The following is a 12698-nucleotide window of genomic DNA, read 5'->3' on the forward strand; positions in this document are numbered from 1 at the left end:
GCTCAACTGCCTTAGACGAGAAGTCATAAACGTTTGCTTGTGCCAGCAAATTGCAAATTAAGTTGTAAATGAACTGCACCGCAAAAGCTTAACCACAGTTTATTAAGCATATTAAGCCTTTGCTGACATGTTAGGACATTTTAAGCCTTTGCTATTATCATGAGGCTTTTGCTCCACGAGCCAAAAAAGTACGCTAGAGTTTGACAAACTGCATCGCGGTCGAAAAGTGTAATTACGCCAACACTTTTATCCGTTTTAAGCATTTCGTTTTCGCACGAACAACAATTAAAGCAGCTCGTTGAGCTTAACGACGTTCGTGTATTTTTTTTCGAAGCCAAAACTTCGGCTATAAGTAGAATGAAGAGGCACTTCGAAAAACAACAAAGCTGTTCGCAGTCGATAGCAACGAGCGACAACATCTCTGCGAGTCTGGCATCAAGGTAAACATTTTTTTTTACATTTTCATTTGTTAGTGCCACTTTTGTGTACATTATGTATTCAAAAATTTCTTGCTGACGCTAGATTTTTCGTTTTCAATGAACAACAGTTGCAACCTCTAGTCGTTTGCTAAAACAGCTTGCTAGGACAACCAAATCAATCATATGTTGTGAAAATTTCTTTTTGTTCAACTGACTAAGGAAGATCGAGCGAACGCTTTTTTTTTTATAACTTGTTTGTATCATATTGCTATTAAGAAAACAGCGTTGTGTATACTAAACGTGACATAATTGGCAATTATCCGTAACTAAAAATAAGATAGAAATTACAAACTTGATACCATATTTTAATTACTGTAACAAAACTAGACGTCATCGCGTGAGAAAATAAATGTTTATGACACATAACCTATTTTTTTGTTTTTTTTTTTCTTCTCTTTTTTCCTTTTAATCTCTTTTCTTTCGTCCAAAAAGCGTTTTGATTTTTGCCTCGCCACAAGCGATGAAATCGATAAAAAAACCTGCTCGGACATTCTCAATTCTCAACAACAAAAGCAATCAAAGTTCTAGCTCTCGAGCACGTGCGCCAACAGGTTGATGAAACCGTTCAAATATGCTCGATCGCTAGAATTTAAAAAAAGAAACAAGCCAGAAACAAACCAAAATAAAAAAAAGCCAAAAACAAAAATGGACATCTTTAGAACGCTTAAATTTTATAAAATATTTTCCTCTGCGTTTTTAACCAGCTAAACTGTCGTAAAGTTTTTTCGGTGCAGTTCATTTAAAAAACTTAGTTTTCAACTTTTAAACGTTTTAGACTTCTCGTTTAAGGCAGTCGAAAGAAATGAGTCGACTCACTCTCTCTCTCCCTTTTCGGTTTTGTTTTTGTTTACTTGTTTTTGTTTTTTCTTCGTTTGCCTTCGTTTGCCTTTGTTTGCTTTTGGAAAAGTTGTCGCCATGCGAGACTTAGTTTTTTTTTGGCTCAATTTGTGATTAAGTGAAGTTCTAGTCTTGAAAGTGTGCAAAGTGTGGGCCAATCTGGTGGCTGGAGTGATGACACGTGAATGCTGGAAATTCCAGACTTTGAGCGGATTCAGCGTACATAGAAAGAAAAAGTAACATTCACGTGGGTCTCTCCTAAGCTTGCCATTGGTCGGTCTGCTGGCCTTAAGTACCCCCCCCCCCCCTCAACGTCACGTTTGCTCAACTTTCTCGGTCTTTGGCGCCCAAAGAAAGCTCGAGGAAGGATAAAAATGGCGAGGTTTCGGTACAGCGTTTTCTGTTTTTCCTATTTGTTTTTGTTTGTTTGTTTGTTTGTTTCGTTTGTTTGTTTATTTATTTAATCGTTTTTTTGTTTGTTTCGTTCGTTTGTTTGTTTGTTTCGTTTGCTTCGTTTGTTTCGTGATGTTTTGTTTTCCCTTCTTGATGGCACAAAACAGAAGCAAACAAGACTTTCGGTTATGTTCGGTTATATTCGGTTCAATAAAAGTTTGTTGGTTTCTGCACAACAACAACAACAAAAGTCCCTCTGTCCCTCAAAAGCAGTTTCTCCTCTGTCCAAAAGAAGAGCTTCTTTGTAATCGATCTTGTCTGAATGCAGCTCTCCTTTTGCCTATAGGTTTTTATTCCAACCCTTTTGTTGTTGTTAGTGCCATGTTGTTGTTATTGTTATACTCTGTAAAAGCAGTTGTTGCTGTTGTACTTGTTTGTTGTTTCTAAAGACACTGTTGTTGCTGCTGTTTGCGCTGTTAGTAATCACCCACTTGGCTTGTATTTTTGTTTTTTGTTTTTTGTTTTATTTATAAACACTCTCTGAGTAAGTTTTTATGCTTGCAATGAGTGTTTGTTAATGTTCACCCACTTTGCTTGTTTATAATCTATTTTATTTTATCAACACTCTCTGAGTCAGTGATGGTGTTGCTGTTGTTTTTGTTAGAGCTGCAATGAGTGTTTGTTAATGTTCACACACTTTGCTTGTTTTGTTTTTATTTCTTTATTTTATCAACACCCTTTGAGCCAGTGATGCTGTTGCTGTTGTTTTTGTTATAGCTGCAATGAGTGTTGTTAATGTTCACCCACTTTGCTTGTTTTGTTTTTTTTAATTTATTTATTTTACCAACACCCTTTGAGCCAGTGATGCTGTTGCTGTTGTTTTTGTTATAGCTGCAATGAGTGTTGTTAATGTTCACCCACTTTGCTTGTTTTGTTTTTATTAATTTTTTTATTTTACCAACACCCTTTGAGCCAGTGATGCTGTTGCTGTTGTTTTTGTTATAGCTGCAATGAGTGTTTGTTAATGTTCACCCACTTTGCTTGTTTTGTTTGTGTTTTTGTTTTTGTTTATCAATACCCTTTGAGTCAGTGATGCTGTTTCTGTTGTCGTTGTTATAGTTGCAATGAGTCTTATTAATGTTCACCCACTTTGCTTGTTTTGTTTGTGTTTTTGTTTGTTTTTTTTTCATCAACACCCTCCTAGTCAGTGATAGTGTTGCTGTTGTTTTTGTTATAGTTGCAATGAGTCTTAATAATATTCACCCACTTTGCTTGTTTTGTTTGTGTTTTTGTTAGCTTTTTTTTCATCAACACCCTCTGAGTCAGTGATAGTGTTGCTGTTGTCGTTGTTATAGTTGCAATGAGTCTTATTAATGTTCACCCACTTTGCTTGTTTTGTTTGTGTTTTTGTTTGTTTTTTTTTCATCAACACCCTCCTAGTCAGTGATAGTGTTGCTGTTGTTTTTGTTATAGTTGCAATGAGTCTTAATAATATTCACCCACTTTGCTTGTTTTGTTTGTGTTTTTGTTAGCTTTTTTTTCATCAACACCCTCTGAGTCAGTGATAGTGTTGCTGTTGTCGTTGTTATAGTTGCAATGAGTCTTATTAATGTTCACCCACTTTGCTTGCTTTGTTTGTGTTTTTGTTAGCTTTTTTTTCATCAACACCCTCTGAGTCAGTGATAGTGTTGCTGTTGTCGTTGTTATAGTTGCAATGAGTCTTATTAATGTTCACCCACTTTGCTTGCTTTGTTTGTGTTTTTGTTTTTGTTTATTAACACCCATTGAGTCAGTGATGCTGTTGCTGTTGTTGTTATTATAGTTGCAATGAGTGTTTGTTAATGCTCACCGACTTGGCTTGCTTTGTTTGTTTTTTGTTTTTTGTTTTATCAAAACCTTGTGAGTCAGTGATGCTGCTTTTGTTATTTTACTTGTAATTAGAGTTGTTACTGTTCAGCCGCTTTGGTTGTTTTTTAATCTATCTTATTTTATCACCACTCTCTGATTCGGTGATGATGTTGCTGATGCTGTTGTTGTTGTTTTACTTGCAATGATAGTTGTTACTGTTCAGCAACTTTGCTTTTATTCGTTTTTGTTTGTGTGTTTGTTAGTTGTTTTTTTTTTATCAATATCCTCTGAGTCAGTGATGCTGTTGCTGATGCTGCTGTTGCTGTAGTTGGTTTTTATGCTTGCAATGAGAGTTGTTACTGTTCACCCACTTTGCTTGTTTATAATCTATTTTATTTTGTTAACACTCTCTGAGTCAGTGATGTTGTTGTTGTTATTATGCTTGCAATGAGAGTTGTTACTGTTCACCCAGTTTGCTTGTTTTGTTTTTTTATTTGTTTTGTTTTTTTTTCTTTTTTGTTTTTGTTTTGTTTGTTTTTTTTATCAATACCCTCTGATTAAGTGATGCTGTTGCTGTTGTTATACATGCAATGGTTGTTGTTACTGTTCAGCCACTTTGCTTGTTTTTTTTAATCTGTTTTGTTTTTTCAACACTCTCTGAGTCAGTGATGCTGATGCTGTTGTTGTTATTATGCTTGCAATGAGAGTTGTTACTGTTGTAGTTATGTCTGTCATTTGTCCTTGTTAGCAAGTTCTATTTGCCCTCTCTTGCCTTTTTTCAACACAGTTTCTTTCTTTGAGTCATATGGTTGCGAGATCCTCTCAAACTCCATCTCTTTATTTATTTGTTTCTTTTTTTTTTCTCATTCTCCTTCTCATAATAGCAATCACTGTTGCCACCATGCATGTAATGCTAGTTGCTCTCGTTCTTCTTCTTTTGCTAGTGCAAGCTTTGTTTCTTCTTGTTGCTCTCTTTACTTTCTTCTTGCTCTTTTGCAGAGGACTCGAAAAAACACAGCTCTTCGCTGTAGTTGTGTTTCTCATCAATCCACGCAACATTCCAGGATTGGATACAGGCAGAAGAAAAAAAACTCTCACTAACTGTTTTCTTTTTTTTTTAGCTTAAACCGTTGCAAACAAACACCTGAACATGTCTTCTTCACAAGAAAACAACTCTGTTGTTGCTTCTTCTCCAAACTCTAAAGCAAAAAAAAAGAAAAGAAAGCAGTCACAAGAACAGAGAGACTTAAAGCTCAAAAACAAAGTCAGGGCCGCATTAGTTGCAGCGTGTGGCTCCGTAAACAGGGTTGTACCTTTCTATGGTACCAAGAAGAGGTACGCTGTTAGCTGTCCGATGCCTTTGTGCAAACATTCGTCCACAAGCATTAAAAGACACTTGACTAAAAAAGATCATTCTTGGACTTTGGATGAAGCTTCCATCTTTTACTCTGCAATGGTCAGGAAGTTTCAGCATGCTCGTCTCGAACGCAAGTCCGGCTGTCCAAAACCTTACCCCTGTTTGCAATGTTGGAAGTATTACGACCGACTGGACATACACTTGAAAGAGACTCATTTCTACGATTCCAAGATGATCAAACAAAAGATTGCAGAGGCAAAGCGATACGACAACGAGAAGCTCTATGTCCCTCAATTTATTCGACCTGCCTTCTTTGGTATTAAGCCAGTAGCTGAACAAGCGTCTGCATCAGGCTCTGCATCCTCTGCTCCTGGGCCTTCCTCCTCTTTTTCTTCTCCGGTTCTTTCCTCTGATCCTCTTTTAAGCTTGCCCTCACCAGTTGCTGGTTCGTCCGAGGCTCCTTCTGCAAACCAATGCACCTCTGTAGAAAACAAAGAGCTGAACACCGAATCCGTCCTTGACTCTGATTTCGATTCCTTAGAGCACTTGGTTTCCAGCTCCTATGTCTTGACCGAAGAAAAGAGACTCTTGTTTCAGCTGGACAAAGATGCTTTTCACTTTTATTACCAGTCAGCAGATGAGCTCTTCAGAGACTTTGAAAAGTGGCTTGTGGTAGCCAACAACAACACTTGGTCACAAGCAAAAATCTACAAAAATGCAGTTGTGGAAATATTGACTTGTTGTGACAGCACGTTGACGCTGCACCCAAACGCCCTCACCAATTCCAATGTTTTGGAGGATAGATACTTCTCCTTGCACTTTAAGAAAATTCAGCTCAATTCCAAGCTGAGTGAACTTGACCAAACAAAAGCCATGTCTTGTCACACGTTGTACAACCGCCTCGTCTCCCTTTGTCTCCTGTTTCGTTTCAGTGAAGCCAGAAACGTCTATTTCGGACTTTCTCATGAGGCCATCCGACGTTTGCGCTGCAAGGTGGATGAGTTGCGAAAAGTGCTGAGGCCCTTTCGTTCTTTGAGGAGGAGCCTTGTGAAAAGAAGAAAAAGCATCAACATCATCAATGTCAGTTTGCTGACCGAATATGGCAAGTCTGCATACGTAAGAGACTTAGTGGAATCGATTAGAAAGGCGTCTCTTCCGCTGACTAGAGACAATGCTGTGTCTCTACGAAACCATCTTCTGCTCTCTGTCACTGTAATTAACAGTTTAAGAAAATCTAACATTGCTCTTTTAAACATTAGAGACTACATGGCTGCTGAGAAGAGTGAGTGTGGATATTGCATTGTGCAAGAGCGCTACAAAACAGCATACAAGTACGGAGCCAAAAACATTCTAGTGCCGAACGACTTGAAAGTGTTGATCGATATTTATTTGCTGAGATACAGAGACCTTCTTGTCAACGACTCTCACTACATGGCTGCAGACACCAAGACTGTTTTGGAGTTGAGCGACTGCTACAGGCCCCTTTTTCCTTCGGTGAGAGCCAACAAAGACGAAGGTGTGACACTAGGTGCAACTAGAGTGCCTGTTTACCAGATGGGTTCCTCTGCTATCACCTCTAGCCTGACGTCCTGCTTCAGAAAAAGCCAAGTAAACATTCCCATGAAGCGTCTTACTCCCACTTGCATTCGCGGTTCGATAGCCACTTACTTTGCCAACAACAGCAAAGAAGATCGCGAGCGGTTTGCTACACTCTACATGAAGCACAGCAGACACACAATGGATAGCTTTTATGTGTCCCAGTGGAACGCTGCAGAGGAGTTGCGCTTTGCCCTGGGCATCGGACAGTCCTTCGGAGTCATAGAGTCTTTGACTGTTGAAAAGTCTGAGAGACCACCAAAGGAGGAGAAGGATGTGATGGACTGGCTCCGAACTAATGCAGAGGAGTACGGTTTTCATGATGTTGAGGACATTTTTGAGGAAGATTCAGACTCCGGTTCTGACTCTGAAGAATGTGCTGCTACTTTCGGTTGTACCACAGTGGTTCCATTTTCTCCAGCTGTAGAAAACAATGCTCCTTTAGAGGACAGCAACGAACATGTTGTAGATTTCTTGTGTGAACCTAGCTCAACTCCTGTTTCGTCTGTTCCTTCTGAACAAACAATCGCTGGTCCAGTTCTTGAACTATCCTCTGCTCTTGCACAACTAGTTCCTAATGAACAAGCTGTTTGTATGGATGTAGATCAGACTCTAGCTGTTCCTGTTGGCACAGCTTGTTCTCCTCTTGCATTAACATTATTTCCTGATGAACCGGATTTTATTGAACACCATGCACAACTTTCTCCAGTTTACTTTAGTGAGCAAGTGGTTGCCAAACCTGTTTCTGCTGCTCCTGCTGAACAAGTTGCTTTCAGTCCTTCAAAAGAGGTTTTTTCTGTTCTGCTGGAAACAGTGTCTAATGTTGCTTCACAGCAAGATAATCTTATGGCTGTCACACGTGTTTTCCATGCTCCTCCTGAAGCTGCTCTTCTTGAACCTGCTCTTCTTGAACCTGCTCTTCTTGAACCTGCTCATAAGCAAGTGGTTGCCAAACCTGTTCATGTTGCTCCTTCTCTGCAAGTTGTTTTTAATCCTTCAAAAGAGGTCTTTTCTGTTCCTCTGGCTCCTAATCTTGTTGCTCGTCAGCAAACGATGGCCAAACCCAGTTTGTTTCTTTCAGCTGTTCCAGTCCAACAGGCTGGTACTGTTCTTGAAAAACAGCCCTCACCTGGTGCTGTTCAATCTGTTGGTAGTCTATTTAGCCAAAGTCTTGCTTGTACATCCAGAGGTAAATTCTTTTTGATTTTTGATTTTTATGCAAATCTCAACACGCTTTCAAAAAATAAAAATGCCCAAATTAACTCCTTGCCCTATTGTTATTGTTAAAGCTGTAAAAAAAAAAAAAAAAAAGAAAAACAATAAAAAAAACAAAAAAAAAACAAAAAAAACAACACAGAAGTGTGTATGTATTTGTTGCAGGACTAATTCTGTGATTGCTTAAATGTTTACACAAGTGAATGATACTAAAACTGATTATGTTTTAGAAGTAAAAGATCCAAGAAGAAAAAAAATCAAGTTGGAAATGCCATCTTTTACTCAAGAACACATCGGTAATGTAAAACCTAATTTATACAAACATATATAAACACAAACCTCTTCTTGCACAATTTCAGATGGTTAACTGTTAATAAAAACTTGCCATCATTGCTAAGTGCACTTTTAGAAAGTTGTGTCTACCCGATTTCTAATGATGAAGTTAGAAACTTCACCGTTAGAAATCATGCACAGCTTGTTATTATCTCTAACACTTAGAAACTGTTGATGGTTTTTTTATGAATTAGAAAAATGAACATGGTTTTATTTTATTTCAGGATCAACTCAGCCAAGAACAAAGGAAAACAAAGCAGAAGTTAGCCAATGCCAATTAGGTAATCTTTCAAAAACCAGTTGTTGCTATCAGTGCAAACAATAAGGTCAACAAAAAAAAACAAATAAAAAAACAAAATTAATCTTGTCATGCTTCAGAACCAAATGAATATTCGATTTAATCTCTTTGTGTTATGACTTGAGTTTGTAAAATTTTAGATGAAATAGTTGAAAAGCTGAATGCTTGCCCTGGCCACAACGAATGGTTCAACACCAGAAGTTTTCCACGATGTGCAGCTTTGGTGTTGGCATACATCTTGCAAGACGTGTTTACAGATGTAAGCTCAAGTTGCTCGTACAAAGATTACCTTGGCATCTTGGCAAATCATAGCAGTGACAAGCTCATTCATGTCTTGCAAAAGTACTCCTACCGAAGCCATATTAAAGACAAAATTAAAAACATGAAGCTAAAAATTCAAAAAGAGGGTAGTTTAGAAAAGTTTGTTCAATATGGCAATATAGTGAGACCATTTATGTAGTTTAGAAAAGTTTGTTCAGTTTGGCAATAAAGATGGGCCTTTTGTGTAGTTTGTTTTCTCTATGCTTTTGCAAATATATTTATCTGTTTCGCTAAATACATAATAAACAAGAAGTTCTGTTAAACTGTTCTCACATTTCTTATTTAAAGATAGTTCAAACTTTTTTTATCTTTAAAAAAAAAAAAAAGTCGTTTTGTTATTCTGTTAACACTTTTAATAGAGTTGCATTTAGAATTATTTCTGATGTTTTTAAGAGTTTGTTAAAAAGCAAATTAATATTTTCTGTGATGTTAAACTGCATAAGTGAAATTTAAAAAAGGAAAACTGCTCCAACCATTTTTCGGAAAAAGAAATCAAAAAGTTCCTTATTTTAAAAGATCTAGACATCCATTTCTTCTTCAGCAAAATAGCGAGGCTTTTTTTATGAACTCTTACTCTCTATTTTTTCATATATTTACACAAAGGATTTTATTTAGTTCAATGTAAACATACATAGAAGTATATTATGTTTTTTTTTTGTTTTTTTTTTTTTTATGGTGTCTAACTTTTGTTTCACTTCTATTTTATTTTACGTTTATCTTGTATTTTATCATGCCTTATTGGTTTTTGCGTTTTGTGATGTCAAGCTGCGTAAGCTAAACTTAAAAGAGGAAAACTACGCTAACTTTTCTTTGAAAAAATATTCAAAAAGTACCTTAAAAGAGAAAGCACACGAATTTAAAAAGTTGTATCTTGCCATCCAATTCTTCTTCTGCAAAGTAGTGAGGCTTTTGCTCTCTAACTTATCTCTATTTACGCAAAGGGTTTTATTTCAATGTAAACACGTATAAAAGAATACTTTGTTAAAAATAATGTTAAAGGAGTTGCGTAAAAAAAACGTCTGAATAAACTTTCTTTACAAAAAAAAACAACTAAGAAACAAGCGCGCCTAAGAAAAACCAGATCGCGATTCACTAAGTCAATAGACGAAAGAAACAAACTTTAAAAAGTCTTTCTAGACAACAAATTCTATTTTTGGCAATGCAGTTTTTGTATTTATGCAACCTATCTTTTGTTTCACTTCTACTTTATTTTACGTTTACCTTGTATTTTGTCTTGCCTTTTTGCGTTTTGTGATGTCAAGCTACATAATCTAAACTTAAAAGAGGAAAACTAGGCTAGTAGAATATTATGTTGTTGGTTTTATATGCAGCCTAACTTTAGTTTCATCTATATTTTGTTTTGCGTTTATCTTATATTTTATCTTGTCTTTTTGAGTTTTGTGTTTTGTGATGTCAAGCTACATAAGCTAAACTTTAAAGAGGAAAACTACGCTAACCTTTTTTTGAAAAACTATTCAAAAACTACCTTTAACAAAGTAGCGGGGCTTTTTATGCACTTTTACTCTCTAACATACCTATATTTGCGCAGAGGATTTTATTTAACTCAATGTAAACATACGTAGAAAAATATTGTTACCCGTTTATTTTATGCAGCCTAACTTTAGCTTCATCTGTATTTTATTTTACGTTTATCTTATATTTTATTTTGTCTTTTTGAGTTTTGTGCTTTGTGATGTCAAGCTACATAAGCTAATGTTAAAAGAGGAAAACTACGCTAACCTTTTTTTGAAAAACTATTCAAAAACAACCTTTAACAAAGTAGCGAGGCTTTTTATGCACTTTTACTCTCTAACATACCTATATTTGCGCAGAGGATTTTATATAACTCAATGTAAACATACATAGAAAAATATTGTTACCCGTTTATTTCATGCAGCCTAACTTTAGCTTCATCTACATTTTATTTTACGTTTATCTTATATTTTATTTTGTCTTTTTGAGTTTTGTGTTTTGTGATGTCAAGCTACATAAGCTAATGTTAAAAGAGGAAAGCTACGCTAACCTTTCTTTGAAAAACTGTTCAAAAACTACCTTAGACATAATCTAGATTTAAAAGAGGAAGACTACGCTATTTTTGCTTTGAAAAAACTTTCGAAAACTACCTTAATCGATAGAGATAGCACACGATTTTAAAATGTTGTATCTAGTCATGCACTTCTTTTACACCAAAGTAGCGAGGCTTTCTATGCACTTTTACTCTCTAACATAGCTATTTTTGCGCAAACGGTTTTATTTATTTCAATTTAAACATGCCTAGTAGATTATTATGTTGTTGGTTTTTTATGCAGCCTAACTTTAGTTTCATCTATATTTTATTTTGCGTTTATCTTATATTTTATCTTGTCTTTTTGAGTTTTATATTTTGTGATGTCAAGCTACATAAGCTAAACTTTAAAGAGGAAATTTACGCTAACCTGTCTTTGAAAAACTATTCAAAAACTACCTTTAACAAAGTAGCGAGGCTTTTTATGCCTTTTTACTCTCTAGCATACCTATATTTGCGCAGAGGGTTTTATTTAATTCAACTTAAACATACCTGTTAGATTATTATGTTGTTGGTTTTTTATGCAGTCTAACTTAAGCTACATCTATTTTTCATGTTACGTTTGTCTTATATTTTATTTTATGTTTTTGTGTTCTGTGATGTCAAGCTACATAAGCTAATGTTAAAAGAGGAAAGCTACGCTAACCTTTCTTTGAAAAACTATTCGAAATCTATTTTTGAGATAATCTAGATTTAAAAGAGGAACACTACGCTAATTTTGCTTTGAAAAAACTCTCGAAAACTACCTTATTCGATAGAGATAGCACACAAATTTAAAAAAGTGTATCTAGTCATCCACTTCTTCTACAGCAAAGTAGCGAGGCTTTCTATGCACTTTTACTCTCTAACATTATGCATTTTACTCTCTATTTTTGCGCAAAGGGTTTTATTTAATTCAATTTAAACATGCCTAGTAGATATTTTATGTTGTTGGTTTTTTATGCAGCCTAACTTTAGCTACATCTATTTGTCTTATATTTTATTTTATGTTTTTGTGTTCTGTGATGTCAAGCTACATAAGCTAATGTTAAAAGAGGAAAGCTACGCTAACTTTTCTTTGAAAAACTATTCAAAATCTACCTTTGAGATAATCTAGATTTAAAAGAGGAACACTACGCTAATTTTGCTTTGAAAAAACATTCGAAAACTACCTTATATTTTATCTTGCCTTTGTTAGTTTTGTGTTTTATTATGTCAAGCTTCATAATCTAATCTTAAAAGAGGAAAACTGCGCTAACTTTCCATTGAAAAAGTACTCAAAAAGGACCTAAATCGATATAGATAGCTCACGATTTTAAAAAGTTGCATATAGTCATCTTCTTCAGCAAAGTATCGAGGCTTTTTATGGATTTTTACTTTAACAAAGTTGCGAGGCTTTTAATGCTTTTTTACTAACATACCTATATTTGCGCAAAGGATTTTATATAATTCAATTTAAACATGCCTAGTAGATTATTATGTTGTTAGTTTTTTATGCAGCTTATCTTTAGTTTCATTTATATTATGTTTTAGGTTTATCTTATATTTTATCTTATCTTTTTGAGTTTTGTGTTTTGTGATGCCAAGAATTTTAAGCTAAACTTAAAAGAGGAATGCTACGCTAACCTTTCTTTGAAAATCTATTCATAAACTACCTTAGACAAAAGCTAGATTTAAAAGAGGAAAACTACGCTATTTTTGCTTTGAAAAAACTTTCGAAAACCACCTTAATCGATAGAGATAGCACACAATTTTAAAAAGTTGCATATAGTCATCCACTTCTTCTGCAGCAAAGTAGCGATGCTTTTTATGCACTTTTTCTCACTAGTTTGCTTATATTTACGCAAAGGAATTCATTTAATTCAATCCAAGCATATATAGAAGATTATTATGCTATGATTTTTTTTTTCTTTTATGCAGCCTAACAATTATTTCACCTATATTTTATTTTACGATTAACTTTTATCTTACTTTTCT

General features: G+C 35.2%; 1 protein-coding gene across 1 annotated transcript; it reads left to right on the forward strand.

The window, feature by feature from the left end:
- Window positions 1-1632: 1632 nt before the first annotated feature.
- On the forward strand, window positions 1633-9724 carry LOC149892599 (uncharacterized). The gene is made up of 5 exons (XM_090079995.1): window positions 1633-1704; window positions 4679-7699; window positions 7956-8021; window positions 8283-8339; window positions 8497-9724. The coding sequence occupies exons 2-5, from the start codon at window positions 4708-4710 to the stop codon at window positions 8814-8816; spliced, it is 3435 nt and encodes a 1144-aa protein (XP_089936121.1). The 5' UTR covers window positions 1633-1704; window positions 4679-4707; the 3' UTR covers window positions 8817-9724.
- Window positions 9725-12698: the final 2974 nt, after the last annotated feature.

The sequence above is a fragment of the Hydra viridissima genome, unplaced genomic scaffold (genome assembly GCF_058129835.1).
Source record: "Hydra viridissima isolate aposymbiotic clone 2 unplaced genomic scaffold, HvirCarnegie_v1 scaffold_2, whole genome shotgun sequence".
NCBI lineage: Eukaryota > Metazoa > Cnidaria > Hydrozoa > Anthoathecata > Hydridae > Hydra > Hydra viridissima.

Coding starts and splice junctions, on each gene's coding strand:
- LOC149892599 (XM_090079995.1), top strand. CDS start 4,708: ATGTCTTCTTCACAAGAAAACAACTCTGTTGTTGCTTCTTCTCCAAAC. Junction 8,022..8,282: donor TTTTACTCAAGAACACATCG/GTAATGTAAAAC, acceptor ATTTTATTTCAG/GATCAACTCAGCCAAGAACA. Junction 8,340..8,496: donor AGTTAGCCAATGCCAATTAG/GTAATCTTTCAA, acceptor GTAAAATTTTAG/ATGAAATAGTTGAAAAGCTG.